This window comes from Hemitrygon akajei, chromosome 15 (genome assembly GCF_048418815.1).
Source record: "Hemitrygon akajei chromosome 15, sHemAka1.3, whole genome shotgun sequence".
NCBI lineage: Eukaryota > Metazoa > Chordata > Chondrichthyes > Myliobatiformes > Dasyatidae > Hemitrygon > Hemitrygon akajei.
Window position 1 is genome coordinate 54,298,663 of NC_133138.1, and position 19,962 is coordinate 54,318,624.

The 19,962-nt window shown below is 38.9% G+C and overlaps 1 protein-coding gene across 5 annotated transcripts in view; it reads right to left on the reverse strand.

Moving 5' to 3' along the window:
• unc5a (unc-5 netrin receptor A) overlaps nt 1-19,962 on the reverse strand; it is a 607,644-nt gene that overhangs the window by 29,814 nt on the left and 557,868 nt on the right. For 4 of the 5 annotated variants that reach the window (XM_073067589.1, XM_073067590.1, XM_073067586.1 and 1 more), the window contains 2 exons: nt 16,006-16,239; nt 1,487-1,636 (listed from right to left, as the gene is read on the reverse strand). In XM_073067589.1, the coding sequence (XP_072923690.1) occupies nt 1,487-1,636; nt 16,006-16,239 (384 nt within the window). The remainder of the gene's footprint in view (nt 1-1,486; nt 1,637-16,005; nt 16,240-19,962) is intronic. The other variant, XM_073067588.1, reaches the window with a different exon arrangement.

Sequence of the window (19,962 nt, forward strand, 5' to 3'; positions counted from 1 at the left end):
TTTCCTCCTCCCTCTCTCTCCAATGCAATGCATAATATTGAAGAAAATAAATAAGTAAGTAGATCAATTACACTATATGTATATTGAATAGATTAAAATTGTGCAAAAACAGAAATAGTATATATTAAAAAGTGAGGTAGTCTTCATGGGTTCGATGTCATTTTAGGAATTGGAAGGCAGGGGGGAAGAAGCTGTTCCTGAATCGCTGAGTGTGTGCCTTCAGGCTTCTGCACCTCTTACCTGATGGTAACAATGAGAAAAGGGCATCGCTCCTTGAAGATGTCCTGGGTGCTTCGTAGGCTAGTACCCAAGATGGAGCCAACTAGATTTACGACCCTCTGCAGCTTCTTTCAGTCATGTGCAGTAAGCACCTCCACCCCGTATCAGAGAGTGATGCAGCCTATCAGAATGCTCTCCGCGGCACACCTATGTAAGTTTTTGGCAAACACGAGGAAATCTGCAGATGCTGGAAATTCAAACAACACACACAAAATGCTGGTGGAACACAGCAGGCCAGGCAGCATCTATAGGAAGAAGCAATGTTGACGTTTCGGGCCGAGACCCTTCGTCAGGACTAGACAAAGGGTCTCGGCCCGAAACGTCGACATTGCTTCGCCCTTTAGATGCTGCCTGGCCTGCTGTGTTCCACCAGAATTTTGTGTGTGTTGCTATGTAAGTTTTTGAGTGTTTTTGTTGACATACCAAATCTCTTCAAACTCCTAATTAATAATATAATTGGCAAAATATTGGTCTGCCTTCACTGTATGGCCTTCAAAACTGAAATATCCTTTCTCTGTATGATGCCTTGAACTAAACACATTAGGGTTATCAAATGCTTACAGCTAAAGCTGAAATTGAACCCTCTGCATTACTGACCCTAGAGATGAGACAAACATTGCAATAGATTTTATAATTATTTCTTACACATATCTCCCAGATTTTCAAAATTTAAAGTAAATTTATTATCCAAGTACCTAGGTGTCACCATATACTGCCCCTAGACTTTGGTGATTTTTAAATTTGTACCAATTAATAACTCTGTCAATCCATAGTTTCTAGCTTGTCAACATATTGAAAATACTCTTGTTTTTTTTTCCGCATCAAGTAATTATTCTCAAATTTCCAGAAAATGAGCTCCCTCCTGCTAGTGTTAACTCTCACTTCTTCAATTTTCCTTTCCATGAGCTCCAATCCACAGAATTTATCAAGTCACCCAACCTAGATACACAACTCTCTGTCCTTTCATCTCAGTCATTTATGAGTGTTGTGAAAAGCCTATGTCCTGTTACAGATCCCTGGGGCATGCCAATGTGTACAATTGAGTTTGACAAAATATTGATTACTTCTGCACAATACTTTTTCCGTCAGTCTTTTGTGTGGTATTTCATTGAGTGCCTTTAGAGTATTAACAGATTTCCTGTTATCTGTATTGGGAATAAAATTGCTTTTTTTAGTAACTTACAGATATGTTTCAAATTAGATTTACCTGATAGCTGTCCAGCAGCTTACTGGTCCAGAGTGACCTTTGTACGTCATGTATGGAGAGTCGTAAATTGTGATAGCTGTCTTTAAAGTGAAGAATCTTCGGCTCATCTAAGAGTTGTCCTCCAAGTTGCTTCTCCAGCTGCATTACTTCCTGCATAAAAAAATTAATGACAGCAGCTGGCAAATTAACAGCTTTGAAATTGTATTGCATATCAGTTGGCTGATGCCCAAGAAATATTGTCATTGTTTCAAAGGTATCAACTAAAGTTTCAGATTTTTAAAATGAAACTTTTCTTTTAAGTTGCTAAATTAATATAGTGCAAAATGGAAATGAAATATGAGTGCATTAAATGGATGTAGGGATAAGGGAGCTGAACTCATAGTTCAGAGAAGAGTTAGAGTAAATGAATATGGATGTAACTGAATGGGAATTGAATAACATCTACTATGGGAGTGGAGAGTCAGAGAAACACATTTTTTGGAAGGATTGAAACCACTTCAGGACACATTTTATTTGCATTTCTCAAGTTTGTTGTGACTGCAGCTGTTGGACCCATTTTCATGACCTTGCCTTTCCTTATCACCGCTCCCACTACAATCATACATTATTAACTAACACAATAGAGTTTCACACCACGTCACTATTTGGTACTATTGTGTAAACCTCTGAACTTTCATCTCCACCCACAACTGCCTTCAGACGTGTTTCTTTACACTGGGAACTCGGCATGCTTTAAAGCCAGTAGAAAGCAAAGGAATTGGGAGAATGAATACGTCCCTTCTCACCATGCAGATATTGCTGATGGCCTACAGAATTGAGCCTGTAAACTTTATAATAGGAATAAAAACAGGTTAAGTGTTAATATTTTAGAGGCACAGGGAAAAAGTTTCTTGGCTTATTGATTGAGGTCCATTACATATTTATTCTGCAATATTCTGATTCACAGGTCTATACATGGGACTACTGATCACTTATTTTCCCATTGATTACCTTTCAGACTTTCTCCTAGATCTCAGGCATTTTTATTTATTGAGATGGAGCGCACCAACCAGCAACCCGATTTAACCCTAGCCTAATCACAAGACAATTTACAATGACCAGCTAACCTACCAACTGGTATATCTTTTGGACTGTGAGAGAAAACCAGAGCACCCAGAGAAAAACCACTTGGTCACGGGGAGAACGTATAGACTCCTTATGGACAACAGTGGAAAATGAATTTGGGTCGCTGGTACTGTGAAGTGTTGTGGTACCCACCACGCTCCAGTGACTATTTACATCACTAATTTCACCCCCCACCTCCAACTTCTTATCTCATTCGCGTGGTGAAGACGGCCCAGTGAATTGTCAGGATGGAGCTCCCAGGACTGGACACCATCTATTCCAGCAGACTTAGGAGGAAAGCAATCAGCATAACCAGAGACACCACGCTCCCTGTTTGACCCACTGCCATCCAGCAAAAGGTTCAGGACACTAAAAACCAGAACAAATCAGCTTCTACCCCAGAGCTGTGGCCTCCATCACACCACTCCCACAGAACAATGACTGAAACTGTGAGCACACACATGCACACACAAGGACTCAAATACTTCCACTAACGGCACTTTGTGCATTACTGTGATATTCTGGTGCTGTTGCAACTTATTTTCTGTTACCTATCTATTTAATACTGTTTTTCTATTACTGTCTTGTTTTTATCTACCACTTTGTTTGATTGCCTGTGAGGAAGCCAAACAGAGTTTCATTGTACCTATGTATAATGACAATAATGTTCATTCAATTCAATTCAATACAAACACCTATGTCGGATTGCTGTTCATCAACTATATCTCTGCATTTAATACCATCATTCCCACAAATCTGATTGAGAAGTTGCAGAACCTGGGCCTCTGTACCTCCCTCTGCAATTGGATCCTCATCTTCCTAATCGGAATTCCACAGTCTGTATGGATTGGTGATAATATCTCCTCCTTGCTGACGACCAACACTGGTGCACCTCAGGGGAGTGTACTTAGCCCACTGCTCTACTCTCTCTATACCCATGATTGTGTGGCTAGGCATAGCTCAAATACCATCTATAAATTTGCTGACACAATTCTACCATAGTTGGTAGAATTTCAGGTGGAGATGAGAGTGTGTACAAAGGTGAGATATGCCAACTAGTGGAGTGGTGTTCCAGCAACAACCTGGCACTCAATGTCAGTAAGACGTTAGAGCTGATTGTGGACTTCAGGAAGGGTAAGATGAGGGAACACGTACCAATCCTCATAGAGGGACGAGAAGTGGAGAGAGTGAGCAGTTTCAAGTTCCTGGGTGTCAAGTTTTCTGAGGACCTAACCTGGTCCCAATATATTGATGCTGCTATAAAGAAGGCAAGACAATGACTATACTTCATTAGGAGTTTGAGATTTGGTATGTCAACAAAAACACTCAAAGACATCTATAGATGTACCGTGGACAGGCTGCATCACTGCCTAGTTTGGGTGGGGGGTGGTTACTGCACAGGACTGAAAGAAGCTGCAGAGGGTGGTAAATTTAGTCGGCTCTATCTTGGGTACTGGGCTACAAAGTACTTAGGACATCTTTAAGGAGCGGTGTCCCAGAAAGGCAACATCCATTATTAAGGAAGCCCAGCACTCAGGGCATGCCCTTTTCTCATTGTTACCATGAGGTAGGAGATGCAGTCACTGACCTTGCATGCATAATTACTACACGTTTTGCAGTACTATAGGCGTGAGTAGGCCCGCATGTCCTACATAATGGAGGTGTGGAACATCTTGCTTATTGCTTTCATATGTCTTTTCCCATTTAAGTTATGCATTTATTTAAACCACCTCCTTTAGGTACATTTTTTCTTTATGGCGGTGTAGGGCAAGGCAATGCAATACGCATCTGCTTTTCATGTACGCTGCCTTCCTGCTGCAGTGTGCAATTAGTGCTAGCTGCTCCATATCAACTGTTGGTAGATCCTGTTCCGCAGAATCCCATCCAGCTTTCCTTCCCCCACCATAAAAGTCAGACTCACTGGCCTGTTGTTTGCTGGTCGTTTTTGTTACTGTTTTTTAAATAATTGTACCACATCAGCCACTCTCTAGTCCTCTGGAACAATGCCAGTGGCCAAAGATAAAGCCAAAATCTCTGTAAGGCTCTCTGCAGTTTCTTGTCAAGCTTCCTATTAGGTCCAAGAATGTACTATTCAGGCCCCGTACATTCATCCATCTTAATGCACTTTAAAGCCTCCAGAACCTCCTCCCTACTAATGTATGTGGTCTAATACAACACCACTCATTTTCTCCCTTTTCTTAGCTGCCATCATTGTTTTCCACAGTAAAATCTGAAGACAAATATTTATTTAAAATCTTACCCATTTCCTTTGGTCCTGTACAGAGAGCCATGTTAATTTTTAAGGGGGCCTATTCTCTCCTTAGCCACTTATTAATTGATATATGCCTATAGAACCACTTTGGATAATACCTCACCTCTCTCATGAATCCTTCCTTCACTTCAATATCCAATTCAATGAACTAAGGCCCTTCCAGCAAGAAATTTTGTATCTTGTTTGAGCCAGTTGTGATGGAGTGAACTGGATGTGTTGTCCTGCTATTTATTCGCTTCATTAAGACAAAATTCTCATAAATGCAATGAAAAATGTTGATTGTTTTTGAAATATCTCCACAACAGTGTTAAATCTCTTTTTGCCATTTCCTATTTTTATTTTTAAATATCTTTACTTTCTTATTGTTTTCTATAGATTTAAAAAAAATCTCATATGTTGACTTGGTCTATATTTGTTCTCAACTATTTATTTTGATAAATCCTTTTCTTGGTTTGTCAACCAAAACTTTTGAAAACTTCTACTGTGGAGAACTGCATCACTGTCTGGTGTGGGTAAAATTAGTCAGCTCCATTTTGGGTACTAGCCCTGTAGTACCCAAGACATTTTCAAGGAGCGGTGCCTCAGAAAGGTGACGTCCATTACTAAGGACCGAGGTGACGTCCATTACTAAGGACCAAGGACACGCCCACTTTTCATTGATACTGCCAGGAAGGAGGTACAGAAGCATGAAGTCACACACTCAGCGATTCGGGAACAGCTTCTTCTCCTCTGCCATGCAATTCCTAAATGGACACTAAACCCATGAAAACCACCTCACTTTAAAAAAAATATTATTTCTGTTTTTGCACTATTTGCCAAGTTAACAAATGTCATGACAGATGCCAGTGATAATAAACCTGATTCTGATTCTTCAACTCACCTGCTTTGATCTTGGCCATTAAGGACAAGATTTTTTTGGGTCCTGAGTCAGGAAAAAGAAGAGTTTATAACTCAAGTACATCTTCATTGTTAATGTAATGGTATCGTTGGGTGGACACAAATCAGAAAGGAGATCATAGATTAGCACGTACCCCAGGCAACTCAATCCCATTTGCACTGGAGCCTCAAGATCTTTCATATACAGTACACCTTGCCCCATGATAGATTCAATGAAAACTGATACCACAACCATTGTAGTGCCAACTGTTACTAGTCCATTGTTGTGTAATGAGGTTCAGGCAGACACAAAGGGAGTAAGTTTGGCTTTTTGTCACCAGAAGGAAGAATAATGGTTTTGCCCAAAGGATTTGGCTGAATGAGTTCATAGGTTGTTGGCTTGTTTCTTATGATAACTTCAATATCTATTTTGCCTGTCAATAACAGGATATTCATGAAATTTCCTTTAGTGAATGATACTACAAACTCATATTACAAGAAGGGATCTTTAATTTGCAGTTTGATTAACTCCAATATTGCAGTCTCCAATGTTTTGAGTGACTTAATTTTGGCTGGACAAATGTTACCCAATCCTGTTGTTAAACCACCTGTTCACCTGAATTTTATATTAACCATAATAAATCTATTACTTAGCAATCCAAGATCATGGAGATTTAGCTAATGATGTTTTGTGCCCTTTTGGAGAAAGCTTTGGAACTGAGGTCTAAATGCTAGTGTACATCCTTAGATTCATATTATTTTGCATGTTATTATGGTTCTGCTTTTTGTTCTATGATCCAAAGTATTTTCCTAACTGTTGCTCAATGGCAATTTAAACAGCTTGTGCTTACGTGCTAAATGTCATTTCAAGTCTCTTTTTGGTGATTTTATTTGAAATTACACCATGATGTTGTTACTCTGAGTACTCTGTACCTATACCACATATTTTATTTGTTATATACCCTAACATATATTATGAAAACATATATTTTATCATGTTTCCTTTATATGCTTTTTGTACTGACATAATTTTAAATATACTGATGCTTTGATATCTATGTTTTACAGTCAATGGGATGTTTTGTTAGTATCTTTCTCAGTATTATTTGATGTAGTCATGAACGTTGGTGTTCCTTTGATCTGTACACACTCAGATTACCTAGAGCTGTTTTCTAGGGCGAGCTACATGAAGGAAAGAGGAAGCATGGTGGTCAGAAGCTGTGCTACAAAGATGTACTCAAGCACCATATGAAGAACACTGACATGAATGTCAACACCCGGGAGAAAGATGCTTTGGATAGAAGAAGTTGGCGCTGCATTGTCAAGAAGTCAATCCCAGCTATCGAGGAGAAAAAGCAGAAGAAATATGAAGCAGGTCATAAACACAGACATTTGGTGCTCCACCGGTCAAATCACAAATGCAACTGATGTGGGAGACAGTGCCGATCCAGTGCTGGTCTTGTGGCCAATAAACATGCCTGCAGAGACTAAACTCTCAGCACAGTCAACGTCAAAATCGGTGAACAGCCGAAGAAGAATTCACTCAGATATAAAGAGTAGTGCTATCCCCAAATTTTCTGTGGATCAAAAGGGGAGAGACTTTGGCCATGAAGAACCTACAATATGGAAAACACTGAAATTGAATGAGACATGGAAAGTGAAAGTAGACAAGTCAATTCTTTTTGTTTTTGCCATGTGGTTGAAGGAATGAAGGCAGCAATTTTGTGAAGCTGCTTCGTACCTGTATTTTGTGACCTGGTTTTACTCAGGAATAGCTGAATCAAAGTGTTCTGAAGTGAATACAATGATGCTCTTGTTATCTGCAGAACTAGAGATCCTTTCCAACTAAGAAGTTATCATTTCCAAATAAGGAGCTCTTTGGTATGATAGAACATGGAGGTTTACGAACAGTGGGGTCTGTGTCTGACCTGAGTAACTCAAGCCTAGTAGCTGGATATAACAACATTAAGCACAAGTTTACATTTGCAAAAAGGGCAGTAAATTGATGGCGGCTTAGACTAATAGGAAGCTGACACATGTTAGCCAGATAGAACAGAGACAATGAGAATAAACACATCACTTGAACTGACAAGAGTATGTGTCTCCGAATGCAAAGCAGCAAGAACTCCAGAGACTTTTGCAAAGAAGACCCCCCCCCCCCGCCAGGGTCTTGGGGAATGGGAGATCACCTATTTCAGTGTTATAAATTGGAGAAGTGATCTGAGTGCGTATTGATACAGAGAAACAGTACAATCCATGTTTTACATCGCTGGCCAGGGGTCAACAAATTCAAGTTGACATTTTTGCAGAGAACAAAGTGCAACTTCTGATTAAGAGTTGTGTAGTGAATCGCCTAACTTAGGTCAATTGATAATAGTCAACGTTGTCAATATTTATCCACTCAAAATCCGCATTCATCATTTCACTCAATACAGTACTCATTTTAGCTTACGACAAACAGCAAAAAGCTGAAGCGCTCCTCAGGAACTAATTCGTCAATGAACATACATCACTTTAGTATGTGCAAAACTCCTATTGCAAACAGTATTACATTATGTTGAATTATTACCTTCATTTTAGATGCTTCAAAAATTTGAACAAATATTTTCCACAATATGACTTCTCTTATTCCTGTATCATATGTTATCTGTATATATAATATTTTCTTTAATTTATTTAATCTCCAAGCCAAGCAATGAAATACTAGCAGTGCATGTGGATATTAATATGGAGTAATAAAGTTACTGCTTACCATTAAGCAAAGTCCTATGGTTTAACATGATTATGATAGATTGTTTCCATATAATTTAATAGCTTCACATTGCACAGTGGGACATTGTTCCACAATTAGACATTCTATGTTTTTCTTGCCACCTTATGAAAGATAATTGTGTGAATATTCAATGACAGTGAAAAGACTTATTCAAAGCCTAGGATTAATGAACTGTCTTATTAAATCCCCAAAGAAGCAGAAATGTTCTTTTTTTTGATTTTTTTTAAATTGTTTTGAATCAGGATAATTTTTATTAATTCATTTAGTGATACAGGGCAAAGCAGGACCTTCCAGCGTTTTGAGCCACACCACACTGGAATCACAATTAACTCAAACTAATCACTGGACAATTTTCAATGACCAATTAACCTACTCGGTACACCTTTGGACCGTGGGAGGAAGCTGGTGCACAAGGGGAAAACACACGCATTCCACAAGGAGGACGTAGAGACTCCTTAGAGAAGAGCACCGGAATTGAACTCTGAAATCTGGAACGCCCTGAGCTGTAATAGCATCACACTAACTACTATGCTAGCTGCTGCCACTAATAAACAACCAGTTACCCAAATGGAATTGTAGATAACTACCTGTTGCGTAATTCAGTAAAAAAAGTTTCAACGCTTCAATTAAACTTTAAAATGCAGCAGTAAATTTTAGTTTAAATTTAAAATGTAATCATTTTTACTGCAGGGTACTTCCATCTGACTTTCAGTCTCACCTACCTGCCCCAACACAATCTTATAGGATTTTTATCAGAGCAGCCTCTGAAGCACAATCAACTTCAAGTGCTTCATCAATGACTTTCCTTCCATCACCAGATCATGAAGGGGAATGCTAGCTGATGATTATACAGTGTTTAATTTGATTCGTATCTCTTTAGACAGCGAAGAAGCCATGTGTACCTGCAGCTTTCAAACAAGTGCTGGCAAAGGGCAAATAACACACAGTAATGAATATCCCTAATCAGTGAGAGCCAAACCAATTATCCACAGCATTCATCAATGTTAGTATTACCTAATCTGTCATCAACAGCGTCCTCAAAGTTACCAATGGGCAGAATCTCAAATCAACCAGCCGCATAAGGACTGCAATTATAAGAACAGGTCAAGGCAGGTCTCTAGCTGCATGTGGTTCACCTGACTCCCCAAAACCTTTATGCAACTCTGAAGAACAAATTGTGAGTGTGATAGATTATTCTCCCTGACCCACATGAGGCATCCACAATATCCTGAAAAGGGAGGGTAAGCAGCCAGAAGATGTGGTACATATTGGGACCAACAACATAGGAAGGTAAAGGGAGGTGGACTTGTAAAAGAATACAGGGAGTTAGGAAGGAAGCTGAGAAGCAGGATCTCAAAGGTAGTAATCTCAGGATTGCTGCCTGTTCCACTAGACAGTGAGGATAGGAATAGGATAAGGTGGTAGATAAATGTGTGGCTGAAGAATTGGAGCAGGGGGCGGGGATGCAGATTTCTGGATTATCAGGACCTCTTCTGGGGCAGGTGGGACCTGTACAAAAGGGATGGGTTGCACTTGAATCCAAGGGGGACCAATACCGTTGCGAGAAGATTTACTAGAGCTATTGGGAGTGGTTTAAACTAATATGACAGGGGGACGGGAACCAGGATGATAGAACTGAGGATAAGCCAACAGGTTTACAAGTAGCTGATAGGTGTAACATGACTGTAAGGAAGGACAAGCCAATGACTGGATACAAATGCAGACAGAGCAAAGAGTTAAATTGTACCACAGAGGCAAAATTCAAAAGGGTGGAGAATGCAGGACTGAAGGTGCTGTATTTAAATGCACGTAGTATTCACAACAAGGTGGATGAACTCATGGCGCAATTCGAGATTGGTCGGTATGACGTTGTGAGCATCACTGAGTCGTAGCTGTAAGAAGGCCATAGTTGGAAGCTTAACATCAAAGGATATACTTTGTATTCAAAGGATAGGCAGGAAGGCATAGGCAGTGGTGTGGCTCTATTGGTAAGAGATGGAATTACATCTTCAGAAAGAGCTGACATAGGGTCAGAGAATGTTGAATCTTTGTGGGTGGAGTTAAGAAACTGCAAGGGTAAAGAAAAATTATGGGAATCATATATAGGCCTCCAAATAGTAGCCAAGATGTAGGGTTGAGATAGCAAAGGAGCGGGAAAAGGCATGTAATAAGGGTAATGACACAATTGTAAAAGGAAACTTCAATATGCAAGGGGATTGGGAAAATCATGCTGGTGTCAGATCACAAGAGAGGGAATTGCCTATGCCTATGAGATGGCTTTTTAAAGCAGCAAGTGCTTGAGCCTACTCAGGGAAATGCTATCTTAGATTGGGTGTGGTGTAATAACCCAGATCTTATTACGGAGCTTAACATGAAGGAACTCTTAGGAAACAGTGATCATAATATGATTGAATTCATACTGCAGTTTGAGAGAGAGAAGCACAACCCACAAGTATCAGTATCACAATGGCCTAAAGGGGTAAAGGGAGTTACAGAGGCATGAGCTAGGAGCTAGCCAGGTGGATTGGAGGAGGATAATGGTGTAAATGATGGCAAAACAGATTTGGCTGAAGTTTCTGGGAATGATTCACACGGATCAGGAGTTGTTCTCAAATGGCAGGGCTAGGTAACCGTGGCTGACAAAGGAAATAAAGGACTGCATAAAAGCCAAGGAAAGGGCATATAAGGTAGCAAAAGTGAGTGGGAAGTTGGCTGATTGGAAACTTTTAAAGTCCAACAAAAGGCAACTAAAAAACTATAAGAAGGAAAAAGATGAAATATGATGACAGACGAGACAATAATATGAAGCAGGATACTAAAAGTTTTTTCAGTCATATAAAGAGTAAAAGGGAGGTGATAGTTGATGTTGGACCACTGGAAATGATGCTGGTAGGGTAGCAAAGGGGAAAAAGAAATGGCAAATGAACTTAATGGGTACTTTCCAATAGTCTTCACTGTGGAAGACACTGGCAGTATGCCAGAGGTCCATGAAGCAGGAGTGAGTATCATTGCTATTACAAAGGAAAAAGTGCTAGGCAAACTGAAAAGTCTAAAGGTGGATAAGTCACCTGGACCAGATGGATTACATCCCAGAGTCCTGAGAGAGATAGTTTAAGAGATCACAAAAGCATTGTTCATGATCTTTCAAAAATCACTTGATTCTGGCAGGGTCCTGGAGGACTGGAAGATTACGCATGTCACTCCACTCATTAAGAAGGGAGAAGAGCAAAAGAAAGGAAGTTATAGACCAGTTCGCCCAACCTCAATGGTTGGGAAAGTGTTGTGGTCTATTATTAAGAGTGAGATTTTGGGGTACTTGGAGACTAATGATAAAATAAGTCAAAGTCAGCATGGTTTCTGTGAAGGTAAATCTTGCCTGTCAAATCTGTTAAGGTCCTTTGAGGAAGTAACAAGCAGAATGGACAAAGGAGAGGCAGTGGATGTCATTTACTTAGATTTTCAGAAAGTGTTTGATAAGGTGCCACACACGTCCGCTTAACAATATGAAATCCTATGGCATTACGGGAAAGATACTGGAATGGATAGCGGAATAGCTAACAGGCAGGCGGCAGAGAGTGGGAATAAAAGGGGCCTTTTCTAGTTGGCAGCCAGTGACTACTGGTGTTCCTCAAGGGTCAGTATTGGGACTGCTACTTCTCACATTGTTTGACAATGACTTAGATCGTGGAATTGATGGCTTTGTGGAAAAGTCTGTGGATGATTTGAAGATAGATGGAGGGTAGGTAGTGCTGAAGAAGCAATGCAATTGCAGCAGGACTTAGACAAATTGGAAGAATGGGCAAAAAGTAGAAGATAGAATACAGTGCACGGAAATGTATAATAATGAATTTTGGTACAAGGAACAACAGTGTGGACTATTATTTAAATGGAGAGAATGTTCAAACATCAGAGGTGCAGAGGGACTTAGGAGTCCTCATGCAAGACTCCCAGAAGGTTAATTTACAGGCTGAATCTGTGGTAAAGGTGGCAAATGCAATGTTGTCATTTATTTCAGCGGGAATAGAATATAAAACCAGGAGATAATGCTGAGACTTCATAAGATGATGGACAAGCCACGCTTGGAGTATTGTCAACAGTTTTGGGCCCATTTCTCAGAAAGGATATGTTGTCATTGGAGAGAGTCCAGAGGAGATGTGTGACAATGACTCCAGGGATGATCGAGTTAACATATGAGCAGTGTTTGGCAGCTTTGGGCCTGTACACACTGGAATTTAGAAGAATGTTTGGAGGGGGGCAGGGAGGAATCTCATTGAAATCTACTGAATGTTGAAAGGACTACATAGGGTGGATATGGAGAGGATGTTTCTTATGGTGGGGGTATCCAGAACTAGAGGGCACAGCCTCAAAATTGAGGAGTGACTCTTTACATCAGAGGTAAAGATTTTTTTTAGCCAGACTGTAGTAAATATGTGTAATGCTCTGCCACAGACTACAGAAGAGGCCAAGTCCATGTGTATACTTAAGGTGGAATTTGATAGTTTCCTGATCAGTCAAGGCATCAAAGGATATGACAAGAAGACAGGTGTATGGGGTTGAGTGGGATCCGGGATCAGGCATGATGGAATGGCAGAGCAGACTCAGTGGGCTGAATGGCCTAAATCTGCTCCTCTGTCTTATGGTTGCATCTTCATCAAATCACAAAATGTTAAACATTAATCAGCAGAGAACAACCCACTTCAACATGCCCTAAGCAATACGTATACATCATTAGGTAACTCTTAACATTAACTTAGAAGCCTTTGATTTTTACCAAAAACAAGTGGTGAGGAGCAAAAACCCTTTCCAAACAGTACTCCATTCTTGGAAAAAAATATCACAGTTCAGTTATTACAGGGCAGTCTTCTTGGAATTTTCCAAAATGCTGAGGAAGTAAGTTAATCAGAAGAATTGGAGTGGCTCACTTGGCAGAAACAGTTAGGGATAAGCAATAAATGCAATACGGTTAGTGATTTCCACATTCCAAAAATTAAGCACTTAATTAAAAACATGCGATTTCCCGTCTGTAATTGGTGTATTTCTGCCTGTTGGGTGTTGTTAAAAATCAATTTCAAATCTTTACTACAAGTTCGGAGGTTCTTAGATTAAGTGATCATGATAATACTAAATTCAATGCTATTTATGTTGCTATTTTATTTCACATAGATTACACAATTAAAAATATTTAATTTTTAGTGGTGTTCTGTCAATTCACAACATTTTCGATTCAGAAAGTGCAGGGCTATAATGTGAAATGTATGAATTTCAGTAAGAGATGTAAATCAAACATGGCACAGGATTTATATAAATAATATCTATTAGTTCAAACTTCATAACCATTTGAGCTATCTATAGTTATTCTTTTTCAGCTAGAGATGTGCAGATAGATGTTCATTCTTTTTGAAAACTTTGTAAGTCTATTAGAATATCTTATTGAAGATTTGATGTTTTTATAACAGTTTACTCTTTCAACAACTTGAAACAGTTCACATGATTAGCAATTAGGGAATTAGCTTAAATAGTTAAATGACAAGATATGTTAAATTTGTTACTTCCTGCATTACAAGATCTAATAAAATTAGCCAATAATGCAGGTCAGTGGTATAAGCAGACACTGGATTACCTTACTGCACTGCAAAGTTAAAGGATACTATTTCACCTGCATAATAATTCATGTGATATGTTATGATTTCAATAGAGCTATTTCAAGGTAAACTGTTTTTTCACAGCTCTCAACCAGTCCAACAGTAACTTAATGGATTTGGTTTGAATTACTAATGAGAGGTGTTACTTTTTTTTGCAAATGCCAATTTGTAGTTCAATTGGCTGATGATCTGTTGAATTTTCATTAGTAAATTACAAGTCAGGCAGAATGTCAACTCAATAAAAACAAGCTCAATATTAATGTTGTGGCATTTGGGGTCAAAACACTCCATTTTTCAGAAATATGTGAGAGGCATCTGTCTTCTAATATTTTCTGTATTTGAATCTCCTACTCTGCCATGTATGTTTCTGAGTTTAGATCTATTTATTGTAGATCAATATTAAATGAAATCAGGGCCCTTTAAGATTAACATCTTCCCACATTCAGTCTGCACTATTGTTCTGTTAGATTATGATTATTTGTGCATTAACAGAACTTATGCATCTTTAGTTCATGTCTGTTGACATCTTTTATTCTACGTTTGAAAACTTCAACAATATCACTTCTGAAAGGTAATAATAGATCGTTAAGAGCTGCATCCTGACCTCATTTATCACTTGAACATAAAAAGTACATTTTCACACCTAAATGACCAGCATTAATGCTTATAGTTCTGTAGTATTTCTTTCCAGAGGGAAAAAAACTTCTCCATAGCCAAACTATCAGGTCCCCATGTCTTTTTACTTACTTCAATTTTATAACTGCTCAATGTACAAAGAATGGACAAATAGATCTAGTGCTAAAACATACGATTAGAGCCATATATGGTTCTATGGAGATAGGGCTGGTCTGTAAGCGTGGCCTGTGGAGATAAGGACAGTAATGGAAAGTTGCTCAGCTGTTTTTGTGGCAAGATATTGATTTGGAAAATCTAGGTGCATTCCTCTAACACAGGGGTGTCAAACTCATTTTAGGTCATGGGCCGGATTGAGCAAAATGCAGCTTCATGCGGGCCGGATCAGTCAGACGCGTGCGAACGCAGCTTTCGTTGCCTCCGTTTTTTCAGCCTGCTCTCATGTGTCTCAGTCTCTGCTATAACTACAAAATGTGTCACTTTACAAATTCCGTTTCTTATGAAGAAGACTGCCGAGCAAGACTGCTGAATAAACACTAAAAACCCTGAAAACCTGGTACCTGAATAAACTCAGCATTAGCCATATCATACGCCATAGGCGCTTCGATTACTGGGGCCAGCTTTAATAGTAATTAGATATTATCTCGCGGGCCAAAGATAATTCCACCGCGGGCCGGATTTGGCCCGCGGGCCTTGAGTTTGACATACTTGCTGAGTCTAACATATCTTACTTCGTTACTGATTTGTCCAAGTAGTCTGAAGTTTAACTCTAACTCCATTCATCTCTCTGAGTACTAGTAATACTTAGTAGAAATGTTCCACATCCTAACTATTGCTGATTTTTCACTTTTCACCCTCCCTTTCCACACCACCCGCTCACCTCCTCCCTGGGCACTTCTTCCAGAAAGCTAGGAAATTACCTTCAGGTAAAGCTAAAGAATATAACCAGTCTAATATTGGGGCTGACTTCTCTAAGTTAGCTTTTGAGGACATGTACCCTTCTACAGCAGCAGGTAGAGGAGAGAGCCGCACCCTGATGGAAATGATGATGAAATGGCAGGCCACTCAAATCTGACTGAGCTTGCAGTGCAGTTCTGAATCTTACTCTGACAGTATTGTTTAATCTTGCTCAGCCAATCCACATACACTCTTATTATTACTCCTAATTAATATGATGCAGCCTTCAAAAGGCTTATCTAAAATCAGATTTATTCTTTACCTTCAATGCATTTTGCGTATCCTCCAGACAGTAGACCCGTATGCTATACTCCAATGATGTGCACGTTCCTGGTGCAAACAGAACTAGTCTTAGACGCTTTGCTGCATTTGCGTTCAGTGATTCACCGACTAGAGTGTATTTACCCAGTGTTTCAGTAAATATGTGGGACATCTGTCCATCAAGCTGACAATAATAAGGGTTGGAAGGGATTTCTTGCCCCAAATGTAATACCTCCTGCAGAAAGAGAGACAAAAAAGAGTTTAAAAATGACAAATACATGTACACCATAGATAGAAGATATTATGCAGATGAATGAAATCCGGGCACAATATATGTATATAAGTTCTCCTTGCCAACCTCACAAATGCAACAAAATCTTCTAGATTAACATACAGTGCATCACAGTAGCAACTTAAGCTGATTTCCCTGGTTAATATCTTTTTATATTTACCATGAAGTGAACTTTATCAGTGACATGCTTTTTTTCCTTGCTAAAACTGTATGTTTTAAAAAATTTTTTAAAGTATTTTCTTGAGGGGGATAACGATAAACAAACCAGCAACCTGACTGGCCTTTACTTATTTTAGGGCTTTTTATTTAAATCCGTCAATAAATATGCCTAGGATTAAATCACATTACACTTCAGTGACCTACAATGGTTAAGGAATCTAATACATGATTTTGTTTCCAAATTTCCATTCATGGCTTTTTGTTTTATCTACTACTGGCATTTATAACTACCTTACCCAAGTACAGTAAGTCTTCTTGACAATATACAATCTTATTCTCACCTGACAATTGTACTTCCCAGTAAGATGTGTTGGATGCTAATTAGAAGAAGAAAATTGATTTTTTATTTCCCTAAATCCAGGCGTGCTGAGGATAATTATAATAATCCCACTATGCCCCAGCTGGTTTGAGTTTTTAGCCCAGGAATCAGAATGGGGATTGTTGTTTGTGGGATGTTACTATGTGCACATTATTCACTGTGTTTGCCTACATTACACAACTGACTGCACTTCAAAGGTATCTAATTGACTGTTAGGTGCTTTGAGACACAGTGATGATTTCAGCATGTGTTATAGAGATGCCAGCTCTTGTACACCAATATTCTCAAAGGTCTGAAAATGCTTTGCACAATGCAGAAGTGTTGAGGTAGTTGTTAACTGAGTTTTATTTTATGCAGGATAATTCTAAAGACAGAAAGTAAAAATAACTGGTAAATCTGATCTGGTCACCTGGAGAATTTCACTGTTTCGTCAAAGAGTGTTGTGGGTTCCTAAACATCTACCCAAGTCATTTGAAGAGGCAGTAAGGCTCCATCTTAATCAGAGTACCTCTTATAATGCAATATTCTCCCTCTGTAATCCAGAAAAGCAAGTACTTAGAGTAGTTTTATTCTTTTGATAGAATTTGTAGCCATTTCAAAAATGAAATGACCACAATTTTTATTTTATCGACACTTCTGTCACATCAAGTGCCAAAGTCCTCATCATGTATCCCTCAGAAATATCATCCTATGTTCAAAAGGACAAAACAAACAGAAGATAATTTGAAAGACCATTTCAAGAAAATGTAAATATCTTCCCATGAGAATAAAACAAAGGTGGATAGAAGCTGAATTTAAAAGTTAAATTGAATTTAAATGCCAAACTGAATAGAAAACAAATCAGCAATGCTATTTGGGAACCTAGTGTTTAGAGGTCACAGAATGCTTAATGAAATTAACTTGAACATTGTTTTCCCAAATGTCCTAAGAGTAGACAGCCGGCAAACAATAGCTAAAACCTTTAAGATAAAAATAACTTGGCAGGATTAAGAAATGGAAAATGAATCATATAGTAGATCATTGACAGTGACAGAGAATTGAAGTTTCCAAGCCAATGGATTTTATCTATTTTCAGTTCGCTTGCACTGATATTAAAAATACAGGTAATTGTAAAATAATAATTCTACTCAAGTATCAAGAGGGGCTGTTCACAACCAGAAATAATTTAAAATACATGTTAAATTCAACTTTTTCTGAAGTTACCATCTTTTTGCTAGTGTCTAGAATTTCTGATCATAAATATTTCCTTATTAATTTTATTTCCAGTCAGTTTGAACAAATGAACAGATAAAACAGGGTATCTTTTTAACGAATCAGATTGGAACATTAAAAAAAATGACAAAATAAGTGAAGAGTCAAATTAAACTGGATAAAAGTCAAGGATAGCAGGCATATGGAACCTTGGGTCGAGACATTTTGAGGTCCTGGTTAAGAAAAAGCAGATGCATAGCAGGTATAGGCAGACAGGAACAAATGAGGTACTTGAGATGTGTAAGATGAAAGGTGCATAAGTAAATCAAGAGGGCTAAAAGAGGACATGAAGTTGCTCTAGCAGGCAAGGTAAAGGATAATCTAAAAGGCTCTACAGATACATTAAGAGCAAAAGGATAGCAAAGGACAAACTGGTCCTCTGACATTCTGTGTGTGGAGCTGAAAGAGATGGAGAAAGATCTTAAATGGATTTTTTACGTCTGTATTTAAGTGGGAGTTAGACAGAGTCAATAGACGTGAAGAAATGCAGCAGTGAGGTCATGCACCTGATACAGATTATAGAGGAGGAGGTGTCTGCTGTCTTGAGATAACTTGGGGTGAATAATTCCCTACGGCCTGACAAGGTGTTCCCTTGGGCCCTGTGGGAATATTGTGGAGAAATTGTAGGGGCCCTAACAGAGATATTTAAAACATCCTTACCCATGGTGAGTTGCCAATGGATTGGAGTATATCTGTAGCTAAAGTTATTCCATTGTTTAAGAAAGGCTCTAAGAATAACCCAAAAAATTATAGTTCAGTGAGCCTGATATCTGCAGTGGGGAAGGTATTGGAAGAGACAGGATAAACAAGTATTTGGATAGATAGTGACTGATTGTGGGTAGTCAATATGTGTGGTAAGTCATGTCTAACCATTCATATGGAGAATTTTGAGGAAGTTACAGGAAAGTTGATGAAAATAAGTCAGTGGATGTTGCCTACATGGTCTTTAGCAAAGCATTTGACTACATCCGCATGGGAGGTTGGTCAAGGTTCAGTCCCGTGGCATTGAAGACGAGGTAATAAATTGGATTGGACATTGGCTTTGTAGGAGAAGCCAGAGAGTGGTAGTAGATGGTTGCCTCTCTGACTGGATGCCTGTGACTAATGGTGTGCTACAGAGATCAGTACTGTGGCCATTGTTGTTTGCCATCTATAATCAATGAACTGGATGATAATGTGGTAAGCTAGACAGCAAATCTGTGAAGGACATCAAAATTGGGGGTGTAGTGGTCTTTCACAGCTTGAAGCAGGAACTGGACCAGTTGAAAACATGGGCTGTAAAATGGCAGATGGAATTTATTGTAGACAAGTGTGAGGTGTTGCACTTTGGGAAGACCAATCATAGTAAGTCTTACATGGTGAGTGGTAGGACACTGAGGAATGCAGTAGAACAGAGGGATCGAGGAATACAGATCGATAATTCCTTGTAAGTGGCATCACAGGTAGATAGGGTTGTAAAGAAAGCTTTTGACATTTTGGCTTTCATAAATTAATGTATTGAGTACAGGAGCTGGGATGTTATGTTGAAATTGTACAAGACATTGGTGAGGCCTAATTTAGAGCATTGTGTACAGTATACAATAGTATCTACTGGACAAGTATAAATAAGTTTGAAAGAGTGTACAGAAAACTTACAAGGAGTTATAGGGAAAGCTTGAATAGGTTAGGACTTTATTCCATAGAATGTAGAAGATTGAGGGGAAATTTGATAGAAGTATACAAAATTACGAGGGATCTAAATAGGGTAAATGTAAGCAGGCTTTTTGCACTGAGGTTGGGGAGAGTACAACTAGAGGTTATGGGTTAATTGTGAAAGGTGAAGTGTTTAAAGGGACTGTGAGGGGAAACTTTTTCATTCAGAGGGTGATGAGAGAGTG